The following is a 23,235-nucleotide window of genomic DNA, read 5'->3' on the forward strand; positions in this document are numbered from 1 at the left end:
AGAACAATTTGTGCGTTTAAACAGTTAATTATCCAGTCAATTTGGGTATCATCTGGGGTTGCTCGAGACAGCCATTTGGCACCCATTTTCTTGTCACCATTTTTTTTTTTCTGTTGTCCAAGCATAAAGTGTTAAAATTAAGATGTAGCACATTTATTTGTTAAAAAATCAATAAATATAAGAATCAAACTTGCGTTAACTCAACGACATTACATAAAAAACATATCACAATAAAAAACACCCGTACAATTACCCCGACCCCTTAAAGCTTACTCTTGGTAACACCTCCCTCCTCCTCCAGCATATTCCCTTCGTCGTAGGACCCCGGTTTCATGATTTCGAAAAAGTGTCTTCTCCCGTCGATATACATCATGGCCTCCTGGTACGTCCGCGGGTATACCTCCTTCACGAGCTCCGGCACTTCGTACGTAAAGTGCACTATGTTAGTGGTTTCGCTGGCCCCCGTCTGAGGATCAAAAGTCTCCACGTATACCGTAATCTGCACGTACTGCATATGCGTGAACACCACGAACGCGTGCATGTGAATCAAAGAATTCACCGCAATCGGCTTATTAAACTTAATATCGCTTATACTCTTCACTTTCGGCCGGTACTTGCTGAACTTGAACCCCAAAACCCAACTCAACTCAGCAGCCTGTCTCATAATGAACCCTCCAAACACGGTATTGTGCAGATTCCTGTTCTCCGGTTGCGAGAAAATCGTGTTCGAAATAACGCAATCCTCCATCCACACTCCCCCCGGAGGAAGCATCACACTCTTCAAACTTACATCGCTCGCTTTAGTCTTCATATACAAGTCATGAATGATCTTCTGCTCGTCTCCGTCGGGAATCACCTACAACATCCACTCAGTTTTCGCAAAAACGCACTAACACTCACCTTGGACACGTGCTGCTTCTCCGACGCGATTCGAAGCGCCTTCCTCTTCTCTCCTCCAGCTAGAATCTTCTTCTCGCGCTCATCCGCCGGCTCGATGGGGTTCACCACCGCCGCCCTCGCGTTCGTGGGGTCCCTCGCGGCGATGAGAAACAGCGCCCTGGTGATGCGGTGCCACGTGCCGTAGCGACTCTGCTCCAGCCACACCACCACTTCCATGGAGCTACGACCCACCCAGCTCACATGTCCCGACATTTTGATGTCCTCGTGGGGTTTGGGCACGAAGTCGCTGAAGTCGATCCTGTCCACGCACGCCGTGACCAAAGTCTGCGGCGACGGGATACCCGACGGGAGGTCGGGGTTGAGGATGTGCTTCTGGGCGACCATGACGGCGAAGATATCCATGTCTTCGAGCAAACGGCCCACGCGAACGGACCCTAAGAAGGTAGTGTACTTGTCCTGGAGGCGCGTGTTGGTGGACAGGGGGATGAGGGCCACCAGGTAGCTGTCGCGCATAGAACGGGAGGGCAGATCGTTCTGGCTCTTGGGGAGGTACTGGACGAGGTGCGCGCGGCTGGAAGGCATGGGGGAGTAGCCGCCCCCGAAACCCATCTCCTTGGTGAGTTTTTGAGTGACTGTAATAGGTTGATGGGTTTCTCGTGGTGGCACGGGTGCGATACTTACGTTCTTGGATTGAGAAAACCGTGTCGGACTGGAGGGCCGAAAGGTGCCGACTCATGGTGTTGCTGTTGAAAGAGGAAGTTGGTTTATATAGTAGGCTGGTGGTTTAGGGGGGGCAAAGGTTAAGTGAGAATGGGCTTACTGTATTGTTTTGGTGTGATTGACGCGGCTTATCAGCGATAAGTTACGTAGCAATTTTGTGGCCATGGTCATCTAATACTGAAATTAATACTGCGACTTCGCTAGAGCCTTCTTTATAAGAAACTGAGGTTTTGTGCGTCACAAACATAACCTAGGTTGCATCATGCTGTTGCGTCATATTTGCGTTTTCTATCTACGGTGATGCGGTAGTTCTGATTTTGTATATACACATATATGTATATTTAAATAAAAGATGCGTTAACGCGATTACCGTGCCAAAATTCGATTTGAATATTTACTAAATATGTGTCATGCTTTTTTGGTGCGACAGTGCTTGTTTTAACGAAATGTCAAGTAAGTCCGTGTGTGACGAAGAGGTGACTCGCCAGACATTATCTAGAATTTTACTCAGTGATAAAAAAAACTTGACGAAAATTTATAAATAATGTACATTAAAAAAAAATCAAAGACCGAATGTCACTCGTCCTTGAATTAGTATCAAACAATTTTATTTTTCATGATGACCTCTATAATTAAAAAAAAAGATACAGGTAGGTAAACAAGTATTTCAAAGTGAGTTTTTCATAAGCAAATTTTGTTGTGAACGTTATCAATTTTTTAGCAAGGATAAGGAAAACAATGAAAAAGGCGATAAATACTAACCATTAGTTGAAACGAGTTAACTATAAAGATTAACTCGACAGTAATTGATGATGATGTCATTAAAGTTTGCAGGCAATGAATAAATCAGTTTTAGAACTAATCTAAAAATTTATAAAATTTGTGTAATCAAGTTATCAACAGACGACAACGGAAAACCAGTTTTTTGTATTCTGTAAACTGTGAAACGCGAAGTTAAGATAACAAACATTGGTCAAAATAAAACTAATTTAAAAGCACTCTGAGATTCACTCACCTGTCAAAAAAACTTCTTGTCAAATCCAAGGTTATCTTCACGTTAATGTCACCCTGCATGATTTTCCGCTCAAACCTCGCCCCTGCCGTTTTTAAAAATTTCGGCACCGCCCCACGGACTATCCACACCGTCCAGGAACGTAAGTATCTACACCCGACTCCGCCCATAACTCCTCCCACTCCACCAGTTATAGAGCAACTGTCGAAAACAATGGGCAGAGAGAGCGGCTATTCCTCCATCCCTCCCAGCCGTAAGCACCTCCTCCAGTACGTCCCCCGTGAGCAAAACGACTTACCCCCCCGATCTTTACGCGACAGCTACGTCGAGGGCTACATCCCCCTGTCCAAGGACCTCAAACTGCAAGAGAAATACACCACATTCCTAGGTAGCTTACGCATCGGAAGACTTCTCGAGGATATGGACTACTTCGCGGTCATAATAGCCCAGAAACACATCCTCAACCCCAAACTTCCTCCTCACGTCCCCCTCCCCCAGACCCTCGTCACCGCCAGAATCGACAAAATCGACTTCACGCCGTTCGTTCCCCAGGTCAAAGAAGACGTGAAGATTTCTGGCCACGTGGACCGCGTCGGCCGCAGCACTATGGAGATCACGGTGTGGATGGGTCAGAAGTGGCAAGGTTCCTGGAACAGGATCACCCGAGCCGTCTTCCTCATAGCCTCCAGAGACCCCACCAACCAAAAAGCTGCCGTGGTCAACCCCGTCAAACCCAAAGACGATATCGAAAAAAACATCATAGAAGCAGCCGGGAAGAGACAGCGTCTGAGGCAGCACCAACAACAGTTGCACATCTCCAAGACCCGCCCCAACGACGACGAACAAAAGCTCATCCACGACCTCTACCTCAAAACAGAGGCTTACAAGCGCGTCATCCATACCAGCGCGACGCCGCCATCCGGCGGCGTCTGGATGGAGCAGCTTCAGATAGGCAACACCATTTTCTCGCAGCCGGATCACCGCAATCTCCACAATACCGTCTTCGGGGGCTTCATCATGAGGCAAGCGACCCAGCTGAGTTGGGTGTTGGCTACAAGGTTCAGCAAGCACCACCCTCAGCTGAAGCACATCAACGACATCGAATTCAGAGAGCCCATTTCGGTGAATTCTTTGATAAGGATGCGGGCGTTTGTGGTGTTCACCTACATGGAGTTTGTGCAGATCACCGTGTTCGTGACTACGTGGCAGTTGCACGAGGAGGCCCCCAGGTTGACTAACGTGCTGCATTTCACCTACCAGGTGCCGGAGTTCGTGAAGCAGGTGTATCCGAGGACGTATCACGAGGCGATGATGTACGTTGATGGGAAGCGGCACTTTGATGAAGTCATAAAGCCCACGCCGGAGGAGAAGGGGCTTCTGAACGAGGAGGGGTCTCTTGTGAGTTAAGCTTGCCAGAAGTTTCGTCTGATTGGAGACCTTCTCCGACAAGTTAGATGTAAATACATACGTCAAAGAATACTGTCAGTTTTATTTTGGTGCTTAGGAAGTCTAGAACTACCAAAAAGAGGCTATTGCAGTACTGTGTCGCATTGTAGCAATCTTGTCCTCAAATATCAGTTTTCTAAAATTTTGTAACGATTCAATTAATCTAATATTCAATAAAAAATGAAAGATTCGTACATAACCTCAAATCTCGAGAGAAATTTTACAAAAAATGTTAATTCACGAACGAAGATGAAGTCCATGTTGTTCCCTATAAGTTATAAAATGTTCTATATTTGACTATTTTTTTTTTACTGAGAGATACCGTACAATAGTTAGTCTACCGATTACGGAATTCGATCCACATCCTTGACGTCTGACACTTGAACTACCTGTGTGTTTGAACTACGTGTAATTTTTAGTTAATTTCAGCCATTTAAAGTGGTTGATTACGCCTCTACAATTTTACTCACAACATTGACTTGTAATTCTGTTTTACTTTTAAATAATTAATGAAATTGTCGCGAGGTTGTTGGTTGTTTAAATCTACCGCTTCACTAGTTGCCAATCCCGGTGCTCCTTCTGTGTCATGTGATCCGTCGACCTGTCATTCGAGCTCGATCTGTCTTTGAGAATCTGTCAAACGCCATAAAATGCAAAATGGCCACGTTTGATTTCAACGACGACAATTTATCGCAAAGTTCGCAGTTAAATGACAGAACAGAATGGGTCCCGCTCTCACTAACCCTAGTCGAATACCCCAAAGGTATAATTTCGTAAAAAACACCCATCAACACCCAGCCCCAACGAAAATATCCAGCCGTCAATTTTGACATTTCACGGTTTACCAACAACCACTCACCCCCGTCTTTTTCAGGTGATTTCTTGGGAAAATTCCTGGCGTTGATCAGTTTAGCTCCCTTTGGGATCGGGGCCGGCTTCATAGCTTTAATTTTATTCCGAAGAGATTTACACACGATAACGTTCTTTCTGGGGACGCTATGTTCAGAGGCGCTGAACTACTGCCTCAAGCACACGATCTGTGAGGAAAGGCCGATACGAAGGTCCGACTTGTACGAAGAGTACGGAATGCCGTCGTCGCATGCACAGTTCGTGTGGTTCTTTGCCACATACGTTATATATTTCGTCATCATTCGGTAAGAATTGCGTTTGATAGGCAACCAAGTAGTCGTGTGCAGTGTGCCGTGCACTTTTTCATTGACTGAACGGTTGCAGGTTGCACCACATGAACAACAACACTATAATCGAGAACATGTCGAAGATCCTGATAATCTCGTCATCGCTACTGATGGCCCTCCTCGTGTGCGTCAGCCGCATCTACCTGCAGTACCACACGATATCCCAGGTCCTGTGTGGGGCCGTCGTGGGCGTCTTCTTCGCAACTATCTGGTTTGCGGTCACTTACCTCGTGTTCACGCCCGTTTTCCCGCAAATCGTCAGCTGGAAGCTCTCAGAGATCCTGTTGCTGCGGGACACCACCCTCATACCCAACGTGCTGTGGTTCGAGTACACCAACACGCGCCAGGAGGTTCGAGCCAGGAGTAGGAAACTGGTCAGTATGAAGTCACAATGACATCTGCTGGAGGACGGTTTCCGCTTCGCTCTACCGTACCGCTTGGTCAGGTGCTTGAAGCAGTACTGGCCCAGAAAACGGTAATGCGAACGAAGCCGTGTCAAAAACAATCAATAGTTATTTTTATAAGCAGCTTTTGTAAGTCAGATTGTCAATTGTGACAAGTCGGTTTTTTCCTGTGACTATATGTTGTAGTTGATGTCGGGGGCTTGTAATCTACCCTAAGTGTGTAACTTTTCTACTATTGCAATACTGTGCCCAGGGTCTGGGAGGCTTGGTTTCTTGTTGATAATTGATGAGTTTATTCGAGATAGTGTTTTCACCTACGACGTAGGACAAGCGACTGATTCATTCATTCGATAAGACTTCGATGCGCCTCCAAAGACATGACAAACACCACAAGAGGCAGTTAGGTCATTTATTAGTGAAATAGTTGACGTATTGGTAGCTTTCCTTCTTGTTGACTTTGTTGTTATTTTATCGATTCCATTTAGGATAAGTGATCATTATTAGGTGTAGTTTTTGCTTGCATTTACTCGGGTGGCCAGTCTGCAGCCGCAAACGACGGATTTTCGTGGCGACGTTAAAAAAAATTAGTTCGTTTCGGGCACCTCAAGTCCGACAAGCGAAAAGAGGGATTCGCCATAACTTGACAAGTCGATCGAGTTGGGTTATATTACATTTTTATGATTACCTTTTTTATTATTGGCTCGTGAAATAAGTCGGAAGTTTTATCCGAAAGGGCAGATAACACCAACTTTTTTCGTTTTTTAGTATTTTTTAAGAATGTGTATTTTAGTCGTTGACGTCCGGTGTTTTAATGATATAAATAATCGCTGTGTTCTCTACTAAATAATGTGTATGTCAAATTTTAGCAGCTTATTTTGCGAAATAAAAGTAGGGGGGGACAGTAAGCCTTAGGTGAAACAGCCTGTATATAATTTTGTTTGACTAAAATAATTCCAGGGAGATCTGAGCAAATATGTGAACTAATATATGTTTATCAAGAATATTGGAAGAACGTTAAAATTATGTTACATTTTACAACGAAATAATTAACAGCGTCACGGTCAAGTGTCAGGTGACTTAAAAAAAAAGAAACTGTACAACCTCTTAAATTTTCTATTGTTATTTCGCTTTAATCTAGAGCGCCATATTTTTTGTCTTCCTTTGAAACGTCAATTTTTTAAATTTTAATTTTATCGTTACACAATAGCTCTCCAAGAGCCACAAATGTTACAAAAAACAAAAGACATTAAGTGAAAAAGATATTTTAAGCATAGCAGGAACCTATATTAGTGTGTCTTGATATTATTGTAGCGTATTTTTTCTATATACACAATACAAATTCAATTGCGATGCTTCGTCTTGGCGACAATTGCACAACACTGCGTTTCATTATATAACGGCTACCGCCTGTAAACAGCAAGCCGTCCGCGTGTCGTTGCAGCCAAGACAGCTACACGATTGCAACAGCGTGGGCTCAAAATTGACCAATCAGAGCCGAGTTTTTTATAAACGTTTTAACGTCGATCCTTGAGCTGTAATAGGTCTGACGTGCAATAGCGAGCGTGTTTGTATATAGATACTAGATTAGAGATAGCTTGGAATCGAGTCATTCGCGAACGTGAAGCCAACCGTCTGCGCTGAGCGCACTACTCCTTGAATTTAACCTGATAATTATTTAATTAGTATCTATTGGGTTTGGTGCAGACGTGCGTCCGAGGATGACCGAATTCGAATAGTGTCGTCGTTTAGTGGCACCTGAAGACTGGCCCCCATAACTCTCGTACCATTATGTATTTTTTTATCGTGACAATACTCATGCATTTTCGATTGCCGATTTGGGTTTGTAGTAGTGCGTTTCGTAAATGGCAGCCTTGGACAAGCTGCTTGATAAAAACACCCCATTCGCGCCCGTTCACCAATTTTCTGACAGCATGCGAGAACACCATGTATGTCTGTGAAATCGCTGCAGATGAGTCCATTCGCATTTCGTTCTCTGATATTTAATTAACATTCGTAACAATGTACTTAATAACCAGTCGACTGATTTATTGAATAGGCGAGGTGTAATAGCAAAACTAGAGTAGCTAAAATGTAGCCGTAAAACCGTTGCAAGCAAATATGCGTTTCCGGATAATTGCTTGCAATTAAGGGAGTGACTTGAGAATTCCCCTTAAAGTGCTTTAAATAGAGAATATTCATGTATGTTGGTAAGAACCGCCAGCTGAAGGTTGGCGGTTTGTTTCCAGTGCAATATACAACTGTCCATGCATTGGTTGAGTAGTCGCGACTAATCCAGATTACTCGCGGGTACTCGTAGGGGCTTACTGGTGTGTGGACACACGTGGGTTTTTAATTTGATTTTTCGATTCTAATGGTTCAGGGTAAACTATTCAAAGTTTCGTTCAAAAATCAAATAAAAAAGCGCACAATGTACAGTTTTCGACCTTTTTTGTGTCATTGTTTTATTGTTTGTATGTTTATAAATAAGCAGTAGATGAATGTAAATTTTACTACCAAATTAAATAATTAACAGGTTCGTCGGTTTTTTTATTCACCCAGTTCTTCGTCGTCCGAGCAGTGTTCAGCCGGCGACTCCACAAGCGGCGGCAACCTACACTGCAAAACATAAATCATACTTTACGAAAAATCAAAACCAAAACCAACTTGTTCAGGATTCAGCTTCTTCGAAGGCTTAAGGAGGCTAAAGTCCGCCTTCTTCCCCACGAGGATTTGCGCCACTTGAGTCGTGGAAGTGGTGGAAGCTAACAACTCCACGTCTTTTTTCTCCAAATCAGGAAACAAGAGAAGCAGAGGCGGTTTCTCATCACATTGTAAGTCGACGATCCTAATTACGTCTTCGTCTTCATCGTCTGTAAATTTCGTATTTACGAAGTTTATGCCGTTCCAAGCGGAATCGCTAGACGACAGAGGGATGAAAGTCCCCTCGATATCTGCAGAAGTGGAATTCTGAAGGGTGTGAAATATTGCGCCGTTGTCAACGCCAGAAACTTACGGAAGATTGGCCACAGCGTCGTCGTATGGGTACGGTTTTGTGTCTCTGGGTGTGAGGATTGTCCATCAGGGTCGATTTCTGCCCATTTCAGATGATTTTGTGGTACATGATGGGTGACAGGTGTCAACCGCGGGTCGGTTTGAAAAGTTGGGGACTTGAGGAGTGCCAACAATAAAAAAAAAATGAGCAAATTTCCAAAATAAATTTCAAGCTTCGTAACGAATCGTACATTTTTATACAAACAACGGTATTTTTTTTTATAACATTGTTTTAAAATTGAAGTAGAGCAGTGTCGATTAAAACAAATTCTGGCGTTTAGTGTTTAGTTGTTTAGTTAGGGAATTCAGTGTTGCCAACCGAAGTGTCTCGGGGGCTATCACAACAATCTCCGCGACTCTAATCACTCATTTCCGCCAGAATTCCCGAAAGCGATAAAATCGTCTCATCCTCTTCCGCCTTTATCACCCCATTTTTTAACCCCTCTGAATGACATTTCCCCTCGTCCAGCTGTCACCACAAAAATCAATATAATGCAGTAACAACATCGAATATCGCTCTATTCACACCACAGACGACCCCACGATGGACTTTAATGTGAAAAAAATCGTCAAGGATGCGGGGGCTGCCATCAGTCGCGTCGTCCAGGTAAGCCCTATTCGCACTCGCTAGGTTATGTGAGCCCCGATTTCCAGATGACTGAAGAAAAACTCGGCACTTCCGAAAAAACCGAGCTCGATGCACATTTCGAGAACCTGTGGGATAGAGCCGACAATACCAGGAACTGGACGGAGAAACTCGTGCGGAACACGGAGGCTGTCCTCATTCCGAACCCCGGCAACAGGATCGAGGATTTCATTTACGAGAAGATCGACAAGAAGAGACCGTCGCGGCTGAGCAATTTGGAGTACTTGGGGCTGGATATGATCGAAGCTGGGAATATGTTTGGGCCGGGGACGGCGTACGGGAGCTCCTTGATCAAAGTGGGGCAGTGGGAGCAGAAGCTGGGGCAGAACGAGAGGGATTTTATTGGGTCGGCGGCGATGTGCTTCACGCAGCCGTTGCGCAAATTCCTCGACACGGAGATGAAGACCATTCTTAAAGAGAAGAATCTCCTGGAGACGAAAAGGTGACTGAGAGATGAGCAAAAACGTGAATTCATGATTGATTCCAGGTTGGATTTGGACGCCTGCAAGAATCGGGTGCGGAAGGCTCGAAGTATGTTGGGACAGCCGACAGTAAGTTGAGTCGAATATGAGAAACACACACAACACTAATTCGTTTGTTTTGACAATAGCATTTTGCTTTACCTATGACGCAGGTACTTTTCTCTCTATTTACTCTTTCTATTTTTCAATTTTTACACGTATTTGTTGTGTTTACACATGTCTAGAGTTGATAAGGTACGGTACTATGTGTTGTGTTTTTTTAAAATAATACTTTCATGCTCGCCCGCAGAAGGACGGGATTCCCCCTGAAGAGGTTTTAGAGCAGGTAATCTCTGTTCTTTCTTCGTTTGTTGTGTTGGTTGTGTCGTGTTTTACGCAAGTGTTGTCTATAGGCGGAGCGGGACCTGCGTATAGCGCAATCCGAGTTCGACCGACAAGCCGAAATCACTAAGCTCTTGTTGGAGGGAATCGGAAGCTCGCACGCTGCCCATCAACGTTGTTTGCTGGAATTTGTCGAGACCCAAGCCCGGTTCTACTCTCAGTGCACCACCATCATGACGGATCTACAGCGGGAGCTCGCAAGGTAGTTGTTTTTGTTTGTTTGTGTGCGTACGTTCCTCTAATCCTGTACTAACTTGTGGTAGTCTTGAGGCTAGAAGGTAACTTTGTCTATGCTTGAGCATGTTGATGTTTCAGCTCCGTGAAACCTGGCCCTATTTTGAGACTTAACAGTGAAGATCTTGAACCAGCGGTACCTAATAACACTCGAGTGTCCTCTCCAGCCACGTTTGCCCCAGTTATTATAACCTCTGACGATTCCGAATACTCGGTCCTTTAGGCTTTGCTAGTTGTAGTGAGATAAGTCCATAGTCCAAGAACACCAATTTTTACAGTTAAATTAACTCAGCTGATAGCACTAGGAATGCGCTAACGCTTCTGCACGCACATTTTTTCTTTTTTCTTTATTTTTTGTGTTTAAATCTGCAGTATGTCCTCGATGCCTGGTGTCGATCCCAACTCCCCCATAAATCCCAAAAACGAATGGAACAACGAAATGAGGAAAGCCCGAGTCATTTACGATTATGATGCTCAAGATACCACCGAAATGAGCCTCATGGCGAACGAGGTACGTCGCACAGTTAGCCAGACATAATACATGTTTTTTTTTAGATTATAATGGTTAAGGAGTTGGGCGACAAGCCCAACGAAGACTACCTCTACGGTGAACGCGGCCACCAGAAGGGCAAAGTCCCTCGAGCCTTTCTCGAATTCATTTCTTAACGAATTAGTCTTCCGGTATTCCATGTATTTATTGTGATCCCACATCGTTGTAATCATTCCTCACTCACTCGAACGGCATTGATGACAATATTGTTGTGTTCACGTTTTGTTGATTTGTACAAAGTTTATTTCATCTTGCCATTCTTTGTGAATTTCTGTACGCAATAATGCAGTCAATTGACCGAAACGGCGCAATTACACAATATCAGCATGTATCTATAAGCTTTAAAGTGTGTCGAGAGTTTAGCCAGTTTAACTTTACTCTCTAGTTGTAAAAAAAAAATTGTTAATCGTTAATGCAAATAAAGATGTACAAAGAAAAACTAAAGTTCTGGTGTTCTTCAAAGACCTTTACTAAATCTGGGAGCGGAAAGGTTACTCAAAAGCGCTCATATGAAAACCATCAATTTATTTTCTTAAATTAATTAAATTACTTCTTCTTGGAGACACCCACGGTGCGTCCGCGACGTCCGGTGGTCTTGGTGTGTTGACCGCGCACTCTCAGACCCCAGTAGTGGCGCATACCCCTGTGGGCCCTAATTTTCTTCATGCGTTCTAAATCTTCACGCAACTTTGAGTCTAACGTGGCCGAAGTCAGCTGCAATTCACACAATTACACGCCGTTCTTAACCCAACACATGTCGCATTCTCAAAAAATTGCCCGACTCCTCAGAAGTGCTTCCCAGTTTTCACTCCAGCAGTGACTGGTTCACAAATCTGAGCCCTTCCAGCAACGCAATTTTGAATGCTTTTATGTCGCACATGCTACCAGCGAGTGGCGATTTGTGTTCGACCCACTGCCGTTTCTCTGTGCTTGGAAAAGTCAAACTACATACCTGGTTGTATTTTCCGTCAATTATGTCCTTTTGCCTGTTCAAGAACCAGTCGGGGATTTTGTATTGGCGAGGATTGGACATGATGGTGACGATTTTTTCGACCTCTTCTTCAGAGCACTCGCCGGCGCGCTTGTCCAAGTCGACGTCGGCTTTTTTGAGGACTATGTTGGAGTACCGCCGGCCTACGCCCTTGATGGCTGTAAGGGCAAACATGACTTTGCGTTTGCCATCGATGTTCGTACCTAAGATACGAAGAATGTGCTGGAACTTCTCGGGGATTACGAGAGACTGGAACAAAAAACTAATTAAGCTAAAAATTACATAAACATTACAAATAACTACTGAAAAACTGCATAATGCGGAAGCAGGTAGTGTTTACCATTGAGAGAAGTGACGAATACAAATTACAAGACGGTAAACACTGAGTGAGGTTAGGTGCACGGATTGACCAAAAAAAATACAAATGGGTCAAAAGAACATTAAAACAGTGTATAATGAAATGTCGAATAATGTTTAAAATCGATAAATTTTATAGATGATGATGATGAATAAAGATTATTGCAGAAAAAGTTGAACTCACCATTTTGCTACCACTGCACAAACAAAAAGACTGAATGCCAACTTAACAAGCCGAAAAAAAAACGTGCTCCCAAGTGACCAATCTCAGCACATTGAATATCCCCAACCGAACTTTTTATTTCACAAAAAATGCTCTTTAATCATGTAAAACTTAGTAATAATTCATGAAAATGAAACACTTGCAGTATTATTTATGTTAATTTTGACTTAAAAATGATAAATTGTCTTAATTTGTGTCAACCAATTTAACTAGTGAGAAATTGGCATTCTTGCTTCTAGTGTCAATCGTGTTAATGGCCCTTTGACACCTGTCACTCCTTGTCCACCTGTCAAGAAAATCTGGCAAAACATGTCAAGATTGTGAAAATAATTTAAAATAATATAGACCCTAAAATGAACAATAAATTATCCGAGCCCCCTTCCGGGGGCATAAACAACGCTTTAGATGATGTGGTGGTGCAAGACATCCTCAACTCGTTCACAGACCTTCGACAATACTCAAAAGAAATTGAAAAAGAACTGAAAGAAACCGAAAACAAGTCAATTCAGGACTACATTAAAGAAAGCGCTAACATTGCAAGCTTGCACAACCAGATTTCAGCTTGTGATGAGATTTTGGAACGTATGGAGTCCATGTTAGTGGGGTTCCAAACAGACTTAGGAAGTATAAGTAGCGAGATCTTATCCCTGCAAAGAAAATCGATATCCATGAGCCAGGAACTGAGCAACCGGCAAGCAATAAGGGGCCAGTTGAGCCAATTTATCGATGACATGGCCGTTCCAGAGTCACTTATTGTGGGAATTATGGATAACCCAGTCACTGATAAAGAGTTTCTAACGCAGTTGCAAGTCTTGAACCACAAAATCAGCTTTGTTAAGGAGCAAAGTTTCAAAGAGTCGAAGTCGTGTCTGGACGTTAAAGATATTTTGGAAAAACTCAAAATCAAAGCTATGAGTAAAATTAGGACGTATTTGTTAGAGCAGGTGTATAAATTTAGGAAACCAATGACGAATTATCAAGTGCCGCAGAACAACATGTTGAAGTATAAATTTTTCTTTGAGTTTATTTTATCGAACGAGCGGAACGTGGCGCAGGAAATTTGCAACGAATACGTAGATACGATGAGCAAGATTTATTTTTCGTATTTTAAGTCGTACTCGGGACGCATCATGAAGTTGCAGTATGAAGAGTGCACTACGAAGGATGACCTCATGGGGATCGAGGATACAGCAAATAGGGGATTGTTTAATAAAAATTTGAAACATAAGGGGACAGTTTTTACAATTGGAAATCGTGGGGACGTGCTGGCGCAGCAACTGGAAGCCCCCATTATTGTGCCCCACGCACAATCGAAAAATAGGGTAAAATTGATTTACTTTTTTTTTTTTTTTGAATAATTTTTCTGTCTAGTATGCATTTGAAGCTCTCTTTAGAAGCGAACAGTACGCTTTGGTGGACAACGCCTGTCGAGAGTATTTGTTTGTAAGCGAGTTTTTCATGGTGAGAGGGCAACCAGCGCTCGACTTATTTAATCAAATAATGGGCAAAACCACTGGACTGTTGAAGGTATTTTGGTTAGTTTTTGCGATTATGATTTAATAGTTTTTTTTTATCAGAAAAACTTGGAGTCGTTTGTGGCTGATTGTTACGACACCATTGCTCTATTTCTGTGTTTTCACTTGATTCTGCGTTACAAAATCATGTGTCATAAGCGCTGCGTTCCAGCGTTGGACGACTATTGGGATAATTTGGAGAGGATTATTTTGGCGAGGTTTGAGTTCGTTTTTCGGTTGAATATCGCCAGTATTAGGGATTGCGACCCGAGTAAGTTCAACCTGGAGATGGGACCCCATTATGTAAGTGTAGTCATGATCACTTGATTAATGCTGTGCTCACGCGACATGCGACACTTAAAATTAATTTTCAAAATGTTTAGATCACTCGTCGCTACGCCGAATTCAGCGCCGCCTTAGTCGGCATAAGCGAGAACTTCCCCAACGAGCTGGTGAACTGCCTCCTCGCCGAACTCCAGGAGGAGGTCGAACTCTTCATTCTCCGAATGGCCGGGATTTTCCCCCAGCGCAAAGAACAACTAATCTTCCTAATTAATAACTATGACATGATTTTGCACATAATCATGGAGCGCACCCGCGACAATTGTAAGGAAGCCGAGACCTTCAAGAGTCGCTTATCGTCCAAGAGCGGCGAATACGTGGAGGAGATCCTTAGTCCGCACTTCGGCGAACTCATGCAGTACGTGAAGGAGTGCGAGTATCTGATAGAGAAAGGAAAGGGCGAGGACGTGAAGAAGCTCGAGGCGAAGTCGTTGAACATCGTCCAGATCTTCTCAGCGAATTGGAAGAAGTCGTTGGAGGAGCTGAACAGGGAGGTGCTTTTGTCGTTCCCGAATCTCGTAACGGGCTCGAGTTTGCTCCAGTTGGCGTTGACGCAGTTAGTGCAATATTATCATAGGTTTCATAAGTTGTTGACGCCGAACGTGAGGACTCAGCTTACTAACATCCATCTGATCATGGTGGAGATGAAGAAATATAAGACTAATTATTAGGCGATTTGATACTTAAGCGAATTGGATTAAATTGAATTGTGATTGTTAGGGAATTTGTTGTATATTTTATTGTTTTATTTGCACGTTGTAAGAGTAAGTAAATTAACGACACTGGTACCTTTTAAATTATTTATTTAAAATACCTAGGCTACAGGTTAAGGATTCCTCAGTAATCATAATTTAAGTGGCGTTTTGACAGTGTTCAGCCTTATTTTTAACGATATAATACACAAAAAACAAAACAAAGATGATGGCGCATGTGAACGATAAATGACTGTGAAATAAATACTTAATAACTTAACTATTTAAAGAAGGGCGTCCAGCGCGTGGATCACTCCGTTGGTGGCCGGAATGTTCTGGGTCGCCAATGGAACATTATTCACCTTCACTTTACCTGAAACAAAATTAAATTGAGTGTGTGTTCGAATTTTCAGAGTCAAAAGACTTTACGTAAAACAACACTCAACAACCAAAATTTTCAAAAACCCGCCATGTCGGTAATGCAGAGTCCTTCAAAATCAAATTCTCGAAACCGCGCTGAAAATTTTTTCCATATAATTTAAGAGAAAATATAGACCGGAATGGGAATAAATACCGTGTGTTCGAGTTTTCCGTGTCGAAAGCCGATTTGTTTCGTCGTTTTCGTGTTGAAGCGCGATAGTCGTTAATTTTTTTTTAAATTGGAAGTTGTTACGAGGGCTGTTTTTTCGCATTTGGAAGGGAAAAAATTAAACGGTGCGGTTTTCGCGCGTTCAGTGTGCGGAAAAAGTGAGAGTAATGTTAACCGAGACGGGTTTGTGAGCCCAGTGGCGTAACATTGGAATGGGCGAACCTAACCTCAATGTCTCGTTTGAATCTTGGTTGCGCTGCGTCATGTTCCAGGTAGGTGCAGATATTGTTATAACTTATTGGCATAGTCGACGTTCATTGTTGCTATTAGATTTGTGGTTACACTAAATTTGGGCGGCCATGTTTGATGACGTAATAATTCGGGCTGCCATATTGGTTGTGAATTCTGTATTAAAGTAACGAAATATACTTTGTCGTCAGGAAGTTCGTCAATTTTAAACAACCTAAACTGACTTCAAAAGCAGCACAATACAAATAGCCTGAAGTAGTGAAAGAGCTTAATACGCGCTGAATGTTTCGGTTCTTGAATCAACATTGACACGCCTTTGAGAAAACGTCGACAAGATCTATGATCATTTGTACCGAGATGTTTTCATCAGTTTTGATGAGGTAGTACCTCGAGAACTAATCTATTGTATTCGAGATACAATAATGCTTTGATTGTTCATGTTACCACTCTAGCGTAAAACACTCTCAGCGTGGTATAATTGTTCGTGGCGTCCAAAATCCACAAGATTTATTATCTTCTTAACCGGATGCCGGTTTTGATTTGCCTATGACCCACTTTTATACCGATTCCGTAATTCTCCGAGGAAAGTGTTCGCGCGAATCTCCTACAATGCAAGGAAATTCCCCTATTCATAACAATATTATAATATCGAGAGGTACGACCCAATTATTAGCATAAGAATTGTCATTTCTCTCCGCCCTTAGTAATGAGAAGCGCTTTCACTTTTAAAAATGGCCATCCATAATCCAATTATCGCCACCCGAACGAAAACAAAAACCAATAAAACTCGACCTTCCGACTTAATAACGTGAAAGTCCATTTTCCCGAATTCATCATAAGCGGCTTCCTCGACACACATGACGTCTATCCGGAGGCGTCGTTTCACTTTCTTCCGTCGCACATCATCCTCATCTGAAATTGTTGACTTTGAACTTTAGCCAACTTTCTCGAAAACTTTCATACGGTTATTGTCGCAGCGTCGATCGCCATGAACAATTCGATTAAGATGCCGAATTTTCCGCATTCTTCCTTGTCGCACTGTCGCAAGTGGGTTAGCTCGAGATGATAACCTTTCACCGATTGTTTCGGAAAAAATTTAGCCTTTCATTTTCGACCCAATATCACGTATCGTTACAGTTTTTTTCCTCACCTGATTGCTTGCTGATCGTGAGCTGCTTGTCTTCGAGCAGACTGTCTTTGATCTGGTAGTACCTCATGCCGTTGGTGTACAGAGTACCGGGCGTGAGGTGCCTGAAGATCAGCTCCCTGGCTAGAGTCCTGTCGGAGATGGTCCTGGAAAGCTCCTCGCTTGATAAGGCGGCGAAAGCTTTGTCCGTCGGCGCGAACAACGTGAAGGTTTTCGTGCCTGGAAGAAGAGATTGCCGGTTAATGGTGGTTTCTTCACCAGTTGCGAGATTTAATTGTGACCACGTAAGTATTGAGAAATGGGATCGTGACTATTGTTTAAAAAAAAATAATGCAACTTTTTGCGTTGCGTGTGTTGGGGTCCATCGAGTGCGTGCCAGGAGCACTAGCCTCGATCATCGATCAGACTCTGCTTTCCTCCGATAACGAGGTTCCCTATAAGGTTATACTAGTGAAGAAACCGTAAATTTTGACAGGCGAAGAAAGCGGCTGCTTCTAATCGCCTTATAATTAGAGTATAAAGCATCGCATGACAATCACCATTGTACGTAACCACAAGAAGTATTTACCTTGTAACGTTTCGGCAAGTCCGGAAGAGAACAGCGCCCTCAGGAAACTCGTGAATCTCCTCTCTCTGTCCGACTGGAGAGTTTGCACAATGTCGCCTACGGGTAACGGGAACATTACCCTGTCGACAGAGTGTGCTATACCTTGAGGTATCTCGATGTCTTTCTTCTCATCCAGAACCTTGGCACCGTTAATTGTCGTAATCTGCAAACAAACAGTGATTAGGCGACAACTTACCCAATTACCCCAATTAGAAATCAAAATTAATTAAAACAATCATGAACTTGAACTCGAAAACGAGCATATTATGTGGGCCAACTAGAGCGCGGTGAATGTATCTTTTTAATTGATATTAAATTTAACTCACCTTAACGTCGTTCCATTCTACGTCGTGCATGTTGTATTGGTTCACTCTTAATTGGGTGCCGGCCAACGACACTCCGGTCATTTCATCTTGGAGAGAACCGATGGTAAAAGCTCCAGGTATGACGTGGTGAAGCAGCAACTAGAATCGATCGATTAGTTCGTTCAATTAGCGAACGAGCGAAAAATTACCCCGCTGAGGAGCCGCGGGTTCTCCTTGAACTTCTCTTCGGCCCGTTCGGGCCCTCCCAGCTGGACGAGAAGCGTCCTGAAGGCTTTATCCGTCGGAACGAAGACGGTGTAAGGGCCGGTTTCGTTCAAAATCGTATCGAGACCCGACTGCCGCAAGAACTTCGCCATTGCGAACATACCGTTCTTTTTCAGTACTTCCGGCAGCTCTTGATGGGGTTTGTCTGGGGTGGGTTCGACGAAGTAAGGCGTCGTGGGGATCGTGGGAGATATACTCTGGAAGATGGTAACCGAGGACGACGGCAGCGTCGGGGCGGTGGGTTTGGGGTGTTTGATCGTCGACTGATAATTGAAGATGGTGTTCTGAGTCCCGGAATTCGTAGTAGAGGCCTGTCGCACCAAATCATTTCCTTGGTTTAGAATATGGGGTTGTCGTGTGATTTTACGAGCCGTCGTGGTGAAGGGAGTCGCCGTAGTGGTACTCCGTACGGTACTACTAGGGAAGATTTTCGTGTAGATCGTGCTCGACGGCGTAGACGTGGCCACAAAGTGCGTCCCGATGTTGGTTCTCAAAATCGGTACGCTAGATGCGTCGTCGACGCTCGCGAAGGAGTTCGGTACCACCGTGATACCTGGGACGAGTTCTTTCTTTGGGGTCGTGGTGGTTTCGATTTTGGTTTCGGCTGTCGGCGTTGGTTTCAAGTGAGACGGGAGTTTGATCTCCCCCTTTTGGATTTTCTTGAGGATCGAGTCGACGTCCACTTCTGGTTTCTCCTTGCCGTTGCCTTTGATTCCTTGCACTTTTAGAGTACCGTCGTCTTGTTCTTCCAAGAGCACGAAAGTCACCTTCTTTTGGTTGGGGATGCCTCCGATCTGTTCCAAGTTTCCGCTAGCCCCAGTTTTCAGCAGTTCAAAGTTGGCGCCTGGTGGTAGCACACCTTTGGTGAATTCGTCAAAGACTGCTGCTGGAGGTTTGACTGTAGTGGTTTGAGCAAAAACGAGCTTCTCGAGGTCGCTTCCGGGTTCAAGAGGAGTTGCTCCTGGTACTAGTTTAGGGTCTGTGGTTCGAATAACCTCGACTCTTTCTCCGTTGGGTAAGGTGATTTCTTGGGTTTTGACTGTGGATGAAGAAGAAGCGCTCGCGACTAATTTAGGATCTGTGGTTTTGATTACTTGAACTTTCTGGCCATTGGGTAGAGTGATTTCTTCAGGTTTCGTAGGTGGGTTGTTCGCTCTAAAGACTTGAACTTTTTCGCCGTTGGGTAAGGTGATTTCTTCCGTTTTTCCATTCGGGATTAATTTAGGGTCGCTGGTTTCGATCAGTTGGACTTTTTTCCCATTAGCTAGTGATATTTCACGCGAGGATAAGTTTTTCGCAACGTCATCCTCAGGACTGTTACCGATGGCAAGCCGTAGTTGTGCCAAGAGATCGTCTTTTGCAATCTGTTGCGACTTGTACTGTCTCTGGAGCAGATTCAAATCCTCTAGAGTCTGTATCGTCTTGACTTTAGTTTCACTAGTCGGAACGACAGTCGGCAGGAACGTATTCCCCGACTTTTTACTCTTCTCTGTTGTTGGAGGTTTCGTCGTTGTCGTCGTCGTCGTCGTCGTCGTAGTAGTAGTCGTAGGATGCTCCTTATAGTACTCGTCCAAAGCCAGCTTGAAGAGAGGAGCTTCTTCCGGATAAATGTACCTCGGAATCGACTGAGTGTACCTTATAACTTGAGCATTCCCTGGCCCTTTGTACACCCTTTGATACAACTTCTTCTTCTGCTCCTTCTGCTCTTCGACCCATTGTTCATGTTCAGTTTGCGCCTTCTTCAACGCCTTCTCGTACTGCTTCTCCACAAACTGGTTATGCTTCTCGATAATCTGCTGCTTCTCCCTCAGCTCTTTTATCCTCTGCTTGTGCTTCTCGGGATCCAGTTGACGAATCTGGTGCTCGATGGCCACAATGGGGTCGACCGTGGGTCTAGGGGTGAAAGCGTTGTTTTGTTGAGGCACGTTGTGTTGTTGTTGGGTCTGTGGAGCAAAGCCCGGCGTGAAACTCGTCTGAGTGTGGTGCTGGACTAGCCTGGTATTCACCTCCGGTTGCGCCGTCGGTGCGACCACTGTCTGTACCGTGGAAACGACGGGCTGCACGCTCGGAGTGGGTATCACCTGGACCAACGGCTGGTTCGACAAGATCGGGTTCTGGTTCAACAGAACCGGGAACTGGGTCGGCTGGGCGAAAACCGGCGGATTGTTAAAAACGGGAGGCTGTACCCCGAACTGTTGAGGCGGAAAATGTTGGGTCTGCGGAAACACGTTAAATCTGTGCTGGTGCTGTTGAATATCGCTCAAGATGTGACCTTGTTGCTGAGGCGATAATTGGTTTCGTTGATCGAGGCTTGGGAACTGCTGAAAAGATAATAACAATCGGTGACAAATTATGTAACTAGTAAAAGGTGAGTACGTTCTAATCGAAAAGTTTAAAGGTGGAATTGAGAAACTGAATTTGGCAGTTCTTTTGATCGTGGTGTATGGAAAAAAAAAATTGTGAAAGTGTTAAGAAGGGTCGATTTTGGCTATAACGGATCTAATTGTGCAATTATGTTACGTCAACGCTTCCTGCGAGAAGGAGTCGGCGAGTGATACCTATGGTTACTTCATGGGAAAATCGACGGACGTGCAGCCGGATGTTGGATTAATAGAAAGTTTTCCGCCAAAATACGGATCATCTCATTGAATGGAGGCAAATAAGTAGTTCATTAATAAATTTATTTTTTCGTCCAGATAACTAGCGATCGGCGTAAAACGCCCGCGGCTAGTGAAAGTCTGGTAGCGTCTGTGGAGCTTATGAGAAGTGAGCGTCGACGATGGATGTATAAAAATTCCAAATGCTAGAGGGGTTACGTAAAAGGAGTGACCGCTTGGTCCAGAAAGACGCGTTACATAAGCAAGCACATCGTCGTACAAAGACGACTCTAATTACCTTTATTCAAACTGTTCTGTTTCAAAGCTTGCATAACCAGCTCGTCGTTTTCCTTCTCATGTTTCCCGTTATTAATCTTTTTGCAACCCGAAGAAATGATTTATGTTTATGTTTTGCAACAATTAAATAGTAGATCAGTAGCTCGGGATTTTCACATATTCGGACCGAAGACATGCTCCTCAGGTTACTCAATCATGACATAATTGCCTCAAAAGCACGTATCTTTATTTCATGAGGCCAATTAGAATTCGCTGGGACTGGGCAATTACACGCTTCGTACGTTTCGTATGTGAACAAAGCCTTTGAATGGGTTATTCACTTTCGTTGTCATCTCCACGATTTAAATAATTATAGAGGAGATCTCGAAAAATGCTAATCATATCAGGCGAAAGTTAAAGAAAGGTGTTATCGATTACCTCCTGATCGTGTTAAGGTCAGCTCCAGAATGTTTGGTGCTCTTGACCTAGAGATTCGACGACTTTCTCTAAAGGTCGGACTTTGGGCGACATTTTTCTTCCATTACGATTTCTATGTTTTTACTTAAAAGTTAAGGAAGGAAAGTCGAGAAAAAGGGAGAAAGCTGGAAATGGAAAATTCGGTTACACAATTTTCCAATAAACGGGAGAAACTCTTAAGGAGGCTATTGTCGCTTTCGTTGAGTGGCTTTCATTAACTGATAATTAAATCGCGGCTCTTCAGGGGATATGTGCACTTAATGCAAAAGTCACGATTTATCTATTAGAGAAAGTGGGCTGAATTTTCAAACTTTTATTCAAATTTTTACTTATCGATCTAGTTCGCCAACAATCGGTACTTTCAGCAGCCCTATTGTTATTACTAATGATATGGAAATTTATTTTCGAATTTTAATAGGAACACGTTCGTTCGTTCCCAGAGACTAGAATAACGACAATCGAAAACATTGAAATTTCGACCCGCCGCGTTTGAATGGTACTTGTAATCCTTCCGGTGGTACTTACGCTTTGTTGTCCAATAAACTGCGCAACCGCCGTTCTTGCACTCAGCACCAGGAGAACATAACATGTGTAAAAGTTCTTCATCTTCACACCGCCGTCTACCGGCACAATCACCCACCGAAGAAGCCACTACGAGACTGGTCTTCGACCATCAATCTACGTTTCTTTTAGACGACTCCCCCTAAGAAGAAGATCTCCCCTACTATTGTTGATAACTTTCTTTCTCTTTCTCCAGTGAATTATGTTTGTTTTGAGACGAAGACACACTAACTTTTTAAATATCTGCACAAAGGTGACGAAATTCAAATTCGGAAAATTTCGCAACCCGGTCATGACGGTCTTTCTGACAATCGAGAATCTTCCCAGACTCGTTCGGTTCGGTTCGGACTCCGGCTGCTGTAATGTGGGGTTTCCAATTTCGCAAAATTCGTGTCGCAACGGAATCGATTAGCAAAACATCGATAATAAAGTAGATGCCGATTATGAAAGTACCACAAAGTACCCATCATGAGAAAATTAATTATTATTATTATTTAGGAAATTTGTGGATTGGTTTCAGTGGATGTAATTGTAGACGGCAGGGTGAAGCAATGGTGAGAGCTTGTTTAGAAAAAAAGTTCATCGACTGGCGCACGAGGTCATCAATTTTAAGATTTTTATAGCAATGACAAGTGGTGTTACGAACTCTGGGTTTCAAAATCGAGAGATGAAAGGGATTGTTTTTATTGCTGAAACTATGAAATATAGGCGAAACGTATTCTTCATTTTATTTTGCCATCGTGTTGGTGTTCAGGGTTATATATTCATATTTATTCTAGATTGTAATTTTTTAGACGTTACGGAATAGGTACTAAAAATGGAGGAAAGAGCGCATAGCAATGTTGACTTAGCTAAGTGAATTCCTGCATTACTTCCATTTGAACTTTATTCGAATACATCGCGTGGGATTGTAACACCACTCACTTTCGTCACTGAATGTTATGATAACAAGTCGAATATAGACAAATAGAGGCAATAAAAATAAGTCATCGACCAGATGG

At 43.4% G+C, this 23,235-nt stretch overlaps 7 protein-coding genes across 16 annotated transcripts; 4 read left to right on the plus strand and 3 right to left on the minus strand.

Moving 5' to 3' along the window:
• Positions 1 to 137: 137 nt before the first annotated feature.
• On the minus strand, positions 138 to 1,812 carry LOC135144079 (acyl-coenzyme A thioesterase 10, mitochondrial-like). The gene is made up of 4 exons (XM_064076066.1): positions 1,721 to 1,812; positions 1,582 to 1,643; positions 901 to 1,532; positions 138 to 856 (listed from the first exon to the last, which is right to left on the minus strand). Exons 1-4 carry the CDS (start codon positions 1,789 to 1,791, stop codon positions 263 to 265), a joined length of 1,359 nt encoding a protein of 452 aa, XP_063932136.1. The 5' UTR covers positions 1,792 to 1,812; the 3' UTR covers positions 138 to 262.
• Positions 1,813 to 1,965: 153 nt separating this feature from the next.
• LOC135144080 (acyl-coenzyme A thioesterase 9, mitochondrial-like) lies at positions 1,966 to 4,111 on the plus strand. 2 transcript variants are annotated; one of them, XM_064076068.1, is made up of 2 exons: positions 1,966 to 2,774; positions 2,823 to 4,111. In XM_064076068.1, exons 1-2 carry the CDS (start codon positions 2,681 to 2,683, stop codon positions 4,037 to 4,039), a joined length of 1,311 nt encoding a protein of 436 aa, XP_063932138.1. In that variant the 5' UTR covers positions 1,966 to 2,680; the 3' UTR covers positions 4,040 to 4,111. The 2 variants fall into 2 exon arrangements, with proteins under 2 accessions (XP_063932138.1, XP_063932137.1); XM_064076067.1 differs by having other exon boundaries at positions 1,966 to 2,270; positions 2,342 to 4,111.
• A 574-nt stretch (positions 4,112 to 4,685) lies between these two features.
• LOC135144083 (dolichyldiphosphatase 1-like) lies at positions 4,686 to 8,444 on the plus strand. 2 transcript variants are annotated; one of them, XM_064076076.1, is made up of 4 exons: positions 4,686 to 4,841; positions 4,953 to 5,232; positions 5,312 to 5,648; positions 8,238 to 8,444. In XM_064076076.1, exons 1-4 carry the CDS (start codon positions 4,736 to 4,738, stop codon positions 8,442 to 8,444), a joined length of 930 nt encoding a protein of 309 aa, XP_063932146.1. In that variant the 5' UTR covers positions 4,686 to 4,735. The 2 variants fall into 2 exon arrangements, with proteins under 2 accessions (XP_063932146.1, XP_063932147.1); XM_064076077.1 differs by lacking the exon at positions 8,238 to 8,444 and having other exon boundaries at positions 4,693 to 4,841; positions 5,312 to 8,205.
• A 602-nt stretch (positions 8,445 to 9,046) lies between these two features.
• On the plus strand, positions 9,047 to 11,466 carry LOC135144082 (endophilin-B1). 6 transcript variants are annotated; one of them, XM_064076069.1, is made up of 8 exons: positions 9,054 to 9,336; positions 9,384 to 9,817; positions 9,863 to 9,926; positions 9,986 to 10,009; positions 10,147 to 10,182; positions 10,250 to 10,440; positions 10,845 to 10,983; positions 11,028 to 11,466. In XM_064076069.1, exons 1-8 carry the CDS (start codon positions 9,274 to 9,276, stop codon positions 11,136 to 11,138), a joined length of 1,062 nt encoding a protein of 353 aa, XP_063932139.1. In that variant the 5' UTR covers positions 9,054 to 9,273; the 3' UTR covers positions 11,139 to 11,466. The 6 variants fall into 6 exon arrangements, with proteins under 6 accessions (XP_063932144.1, XP_063932145.1, XP_063932139.1 ...); XM_064076074.1 differs by lacking the exons at positions 10,845 to 10,983; positions 11,028 to 11,466 and adding an exon at positions 10,554 to 10,844 and having other exon boundaries at positions 9,047 to 9,336; XM_064076070.1 differs by lacking the exon at positions 9,986 to 10,009.
• A 64-nt stretch (positions 11,467 to 11,530) lies between these two features.
• Positions 11,531 to 12,657, minus strand: LOC135144086 (small ribosomal subunit protein uS13). Its single transcript, XM_064076084.1, has 3 exons — positions 12,555 to 12,657; positions 11,975 to 12,262; positions 11,531 to 11,736 (listed from the first exon to the last, which is right to left on the minus strand). The coding sequence occupies exons 1-3, from the start codon at positions 12,555 to 12,557 to the stop codon at positions 11,569 to 11,571; spliced, it is 459 nt and encodes a 152-aa protein (XP_063932154.1). The 5' UTR covers positions 12,558 to 12,657; the 3' UTR covers positions 11,531 to 11,568.
• Positions 12,658 to 12,739: 82 nt separating this feature from the next.
• On the plus strand, positions 12,740 to 15,237 carry LOC135144077 (vacuolar protein sorting-associated protein 52 homolog). Its single transcript, XM_064076063.1, has 4 exons — positions 12,740 to 13,915; positions 13,965 to 14,120; positions 14,171 to 14,410; positions 14,491 to 15,237. Exons 1-4 carry the CDS (start codon positions 12,947 to 12,949, stop codon positions 15,118 to 15,120), a joined length of 1,995 nt encoding a protein of 664 aa, XP_063932133.1. The 5' UTR covers positions 12,740 to 12,946; the 3' UTR covers positions 15,121 to 15,237.
• A 55-nt stretch (positions 15,238 to 15,292) lies between these two features.
• LOC135144075 (uncharacterized protein) lies at positions 15,293 to 22,349 on the minus strand. 3 transcript variants are annotated; one of them, XM_064076059.1, is made up of 7 exons: positions 22,199 to 22,349; positions 20,330 to 20,644; positions 18,248 to 20,266; positions 18,060 to 18,197; positions 17,695 to 17,896; positions 17,130 to 17,345; positions 15,293 to 15,514 (listed from the first exon to the last, which is right to left on the minus strand). In XM_064076059.1, exons 1-7 carry the CDS (start codon positions 22,277 to 22,279, stop codon positions 15,426 to 15,428), a joined length of 3,060 nt encoding a protein of 1,019 aa, XP_063932129.1. In that variant the 5' UTR covers positions 22,280 to 22,349; the 3' UTR covers positions 15,293 to 15,425. The 3 variants fall into 3 exon arrangements, with proteins under 3 accessions (XP_063932129.1, XP_063932128.1, XP_063932127.1); XM_064076058.1 differs by having other exon boundaries at positions 18,248 to 20,641; XM_064076057.1 differs by having other exon boundaries at positions 18,248 to 20,644.
• Positions 22,350 to 23,235: the final 886 nt, after the last annotated feature.

The sequence above is a fragment of the Zophobas morio genome, unplaced genomic scaffold (genome assembly GCF_036711695.1).
Source record: "Zophobas morio isolate AGI-343-1 ecotype UQ-CSIRO unplaced genomic scaffold, CSIRO_AGI_Zmor_V1 ptg000081l, whole genome shotgun sequence".
NCBI classification, from domain to species: Eukaryota; Metazoa; Arthropoda; class Insecta; order Coleoptera; family Tenebrionidae; genus Zophobas; species Zophobas morio.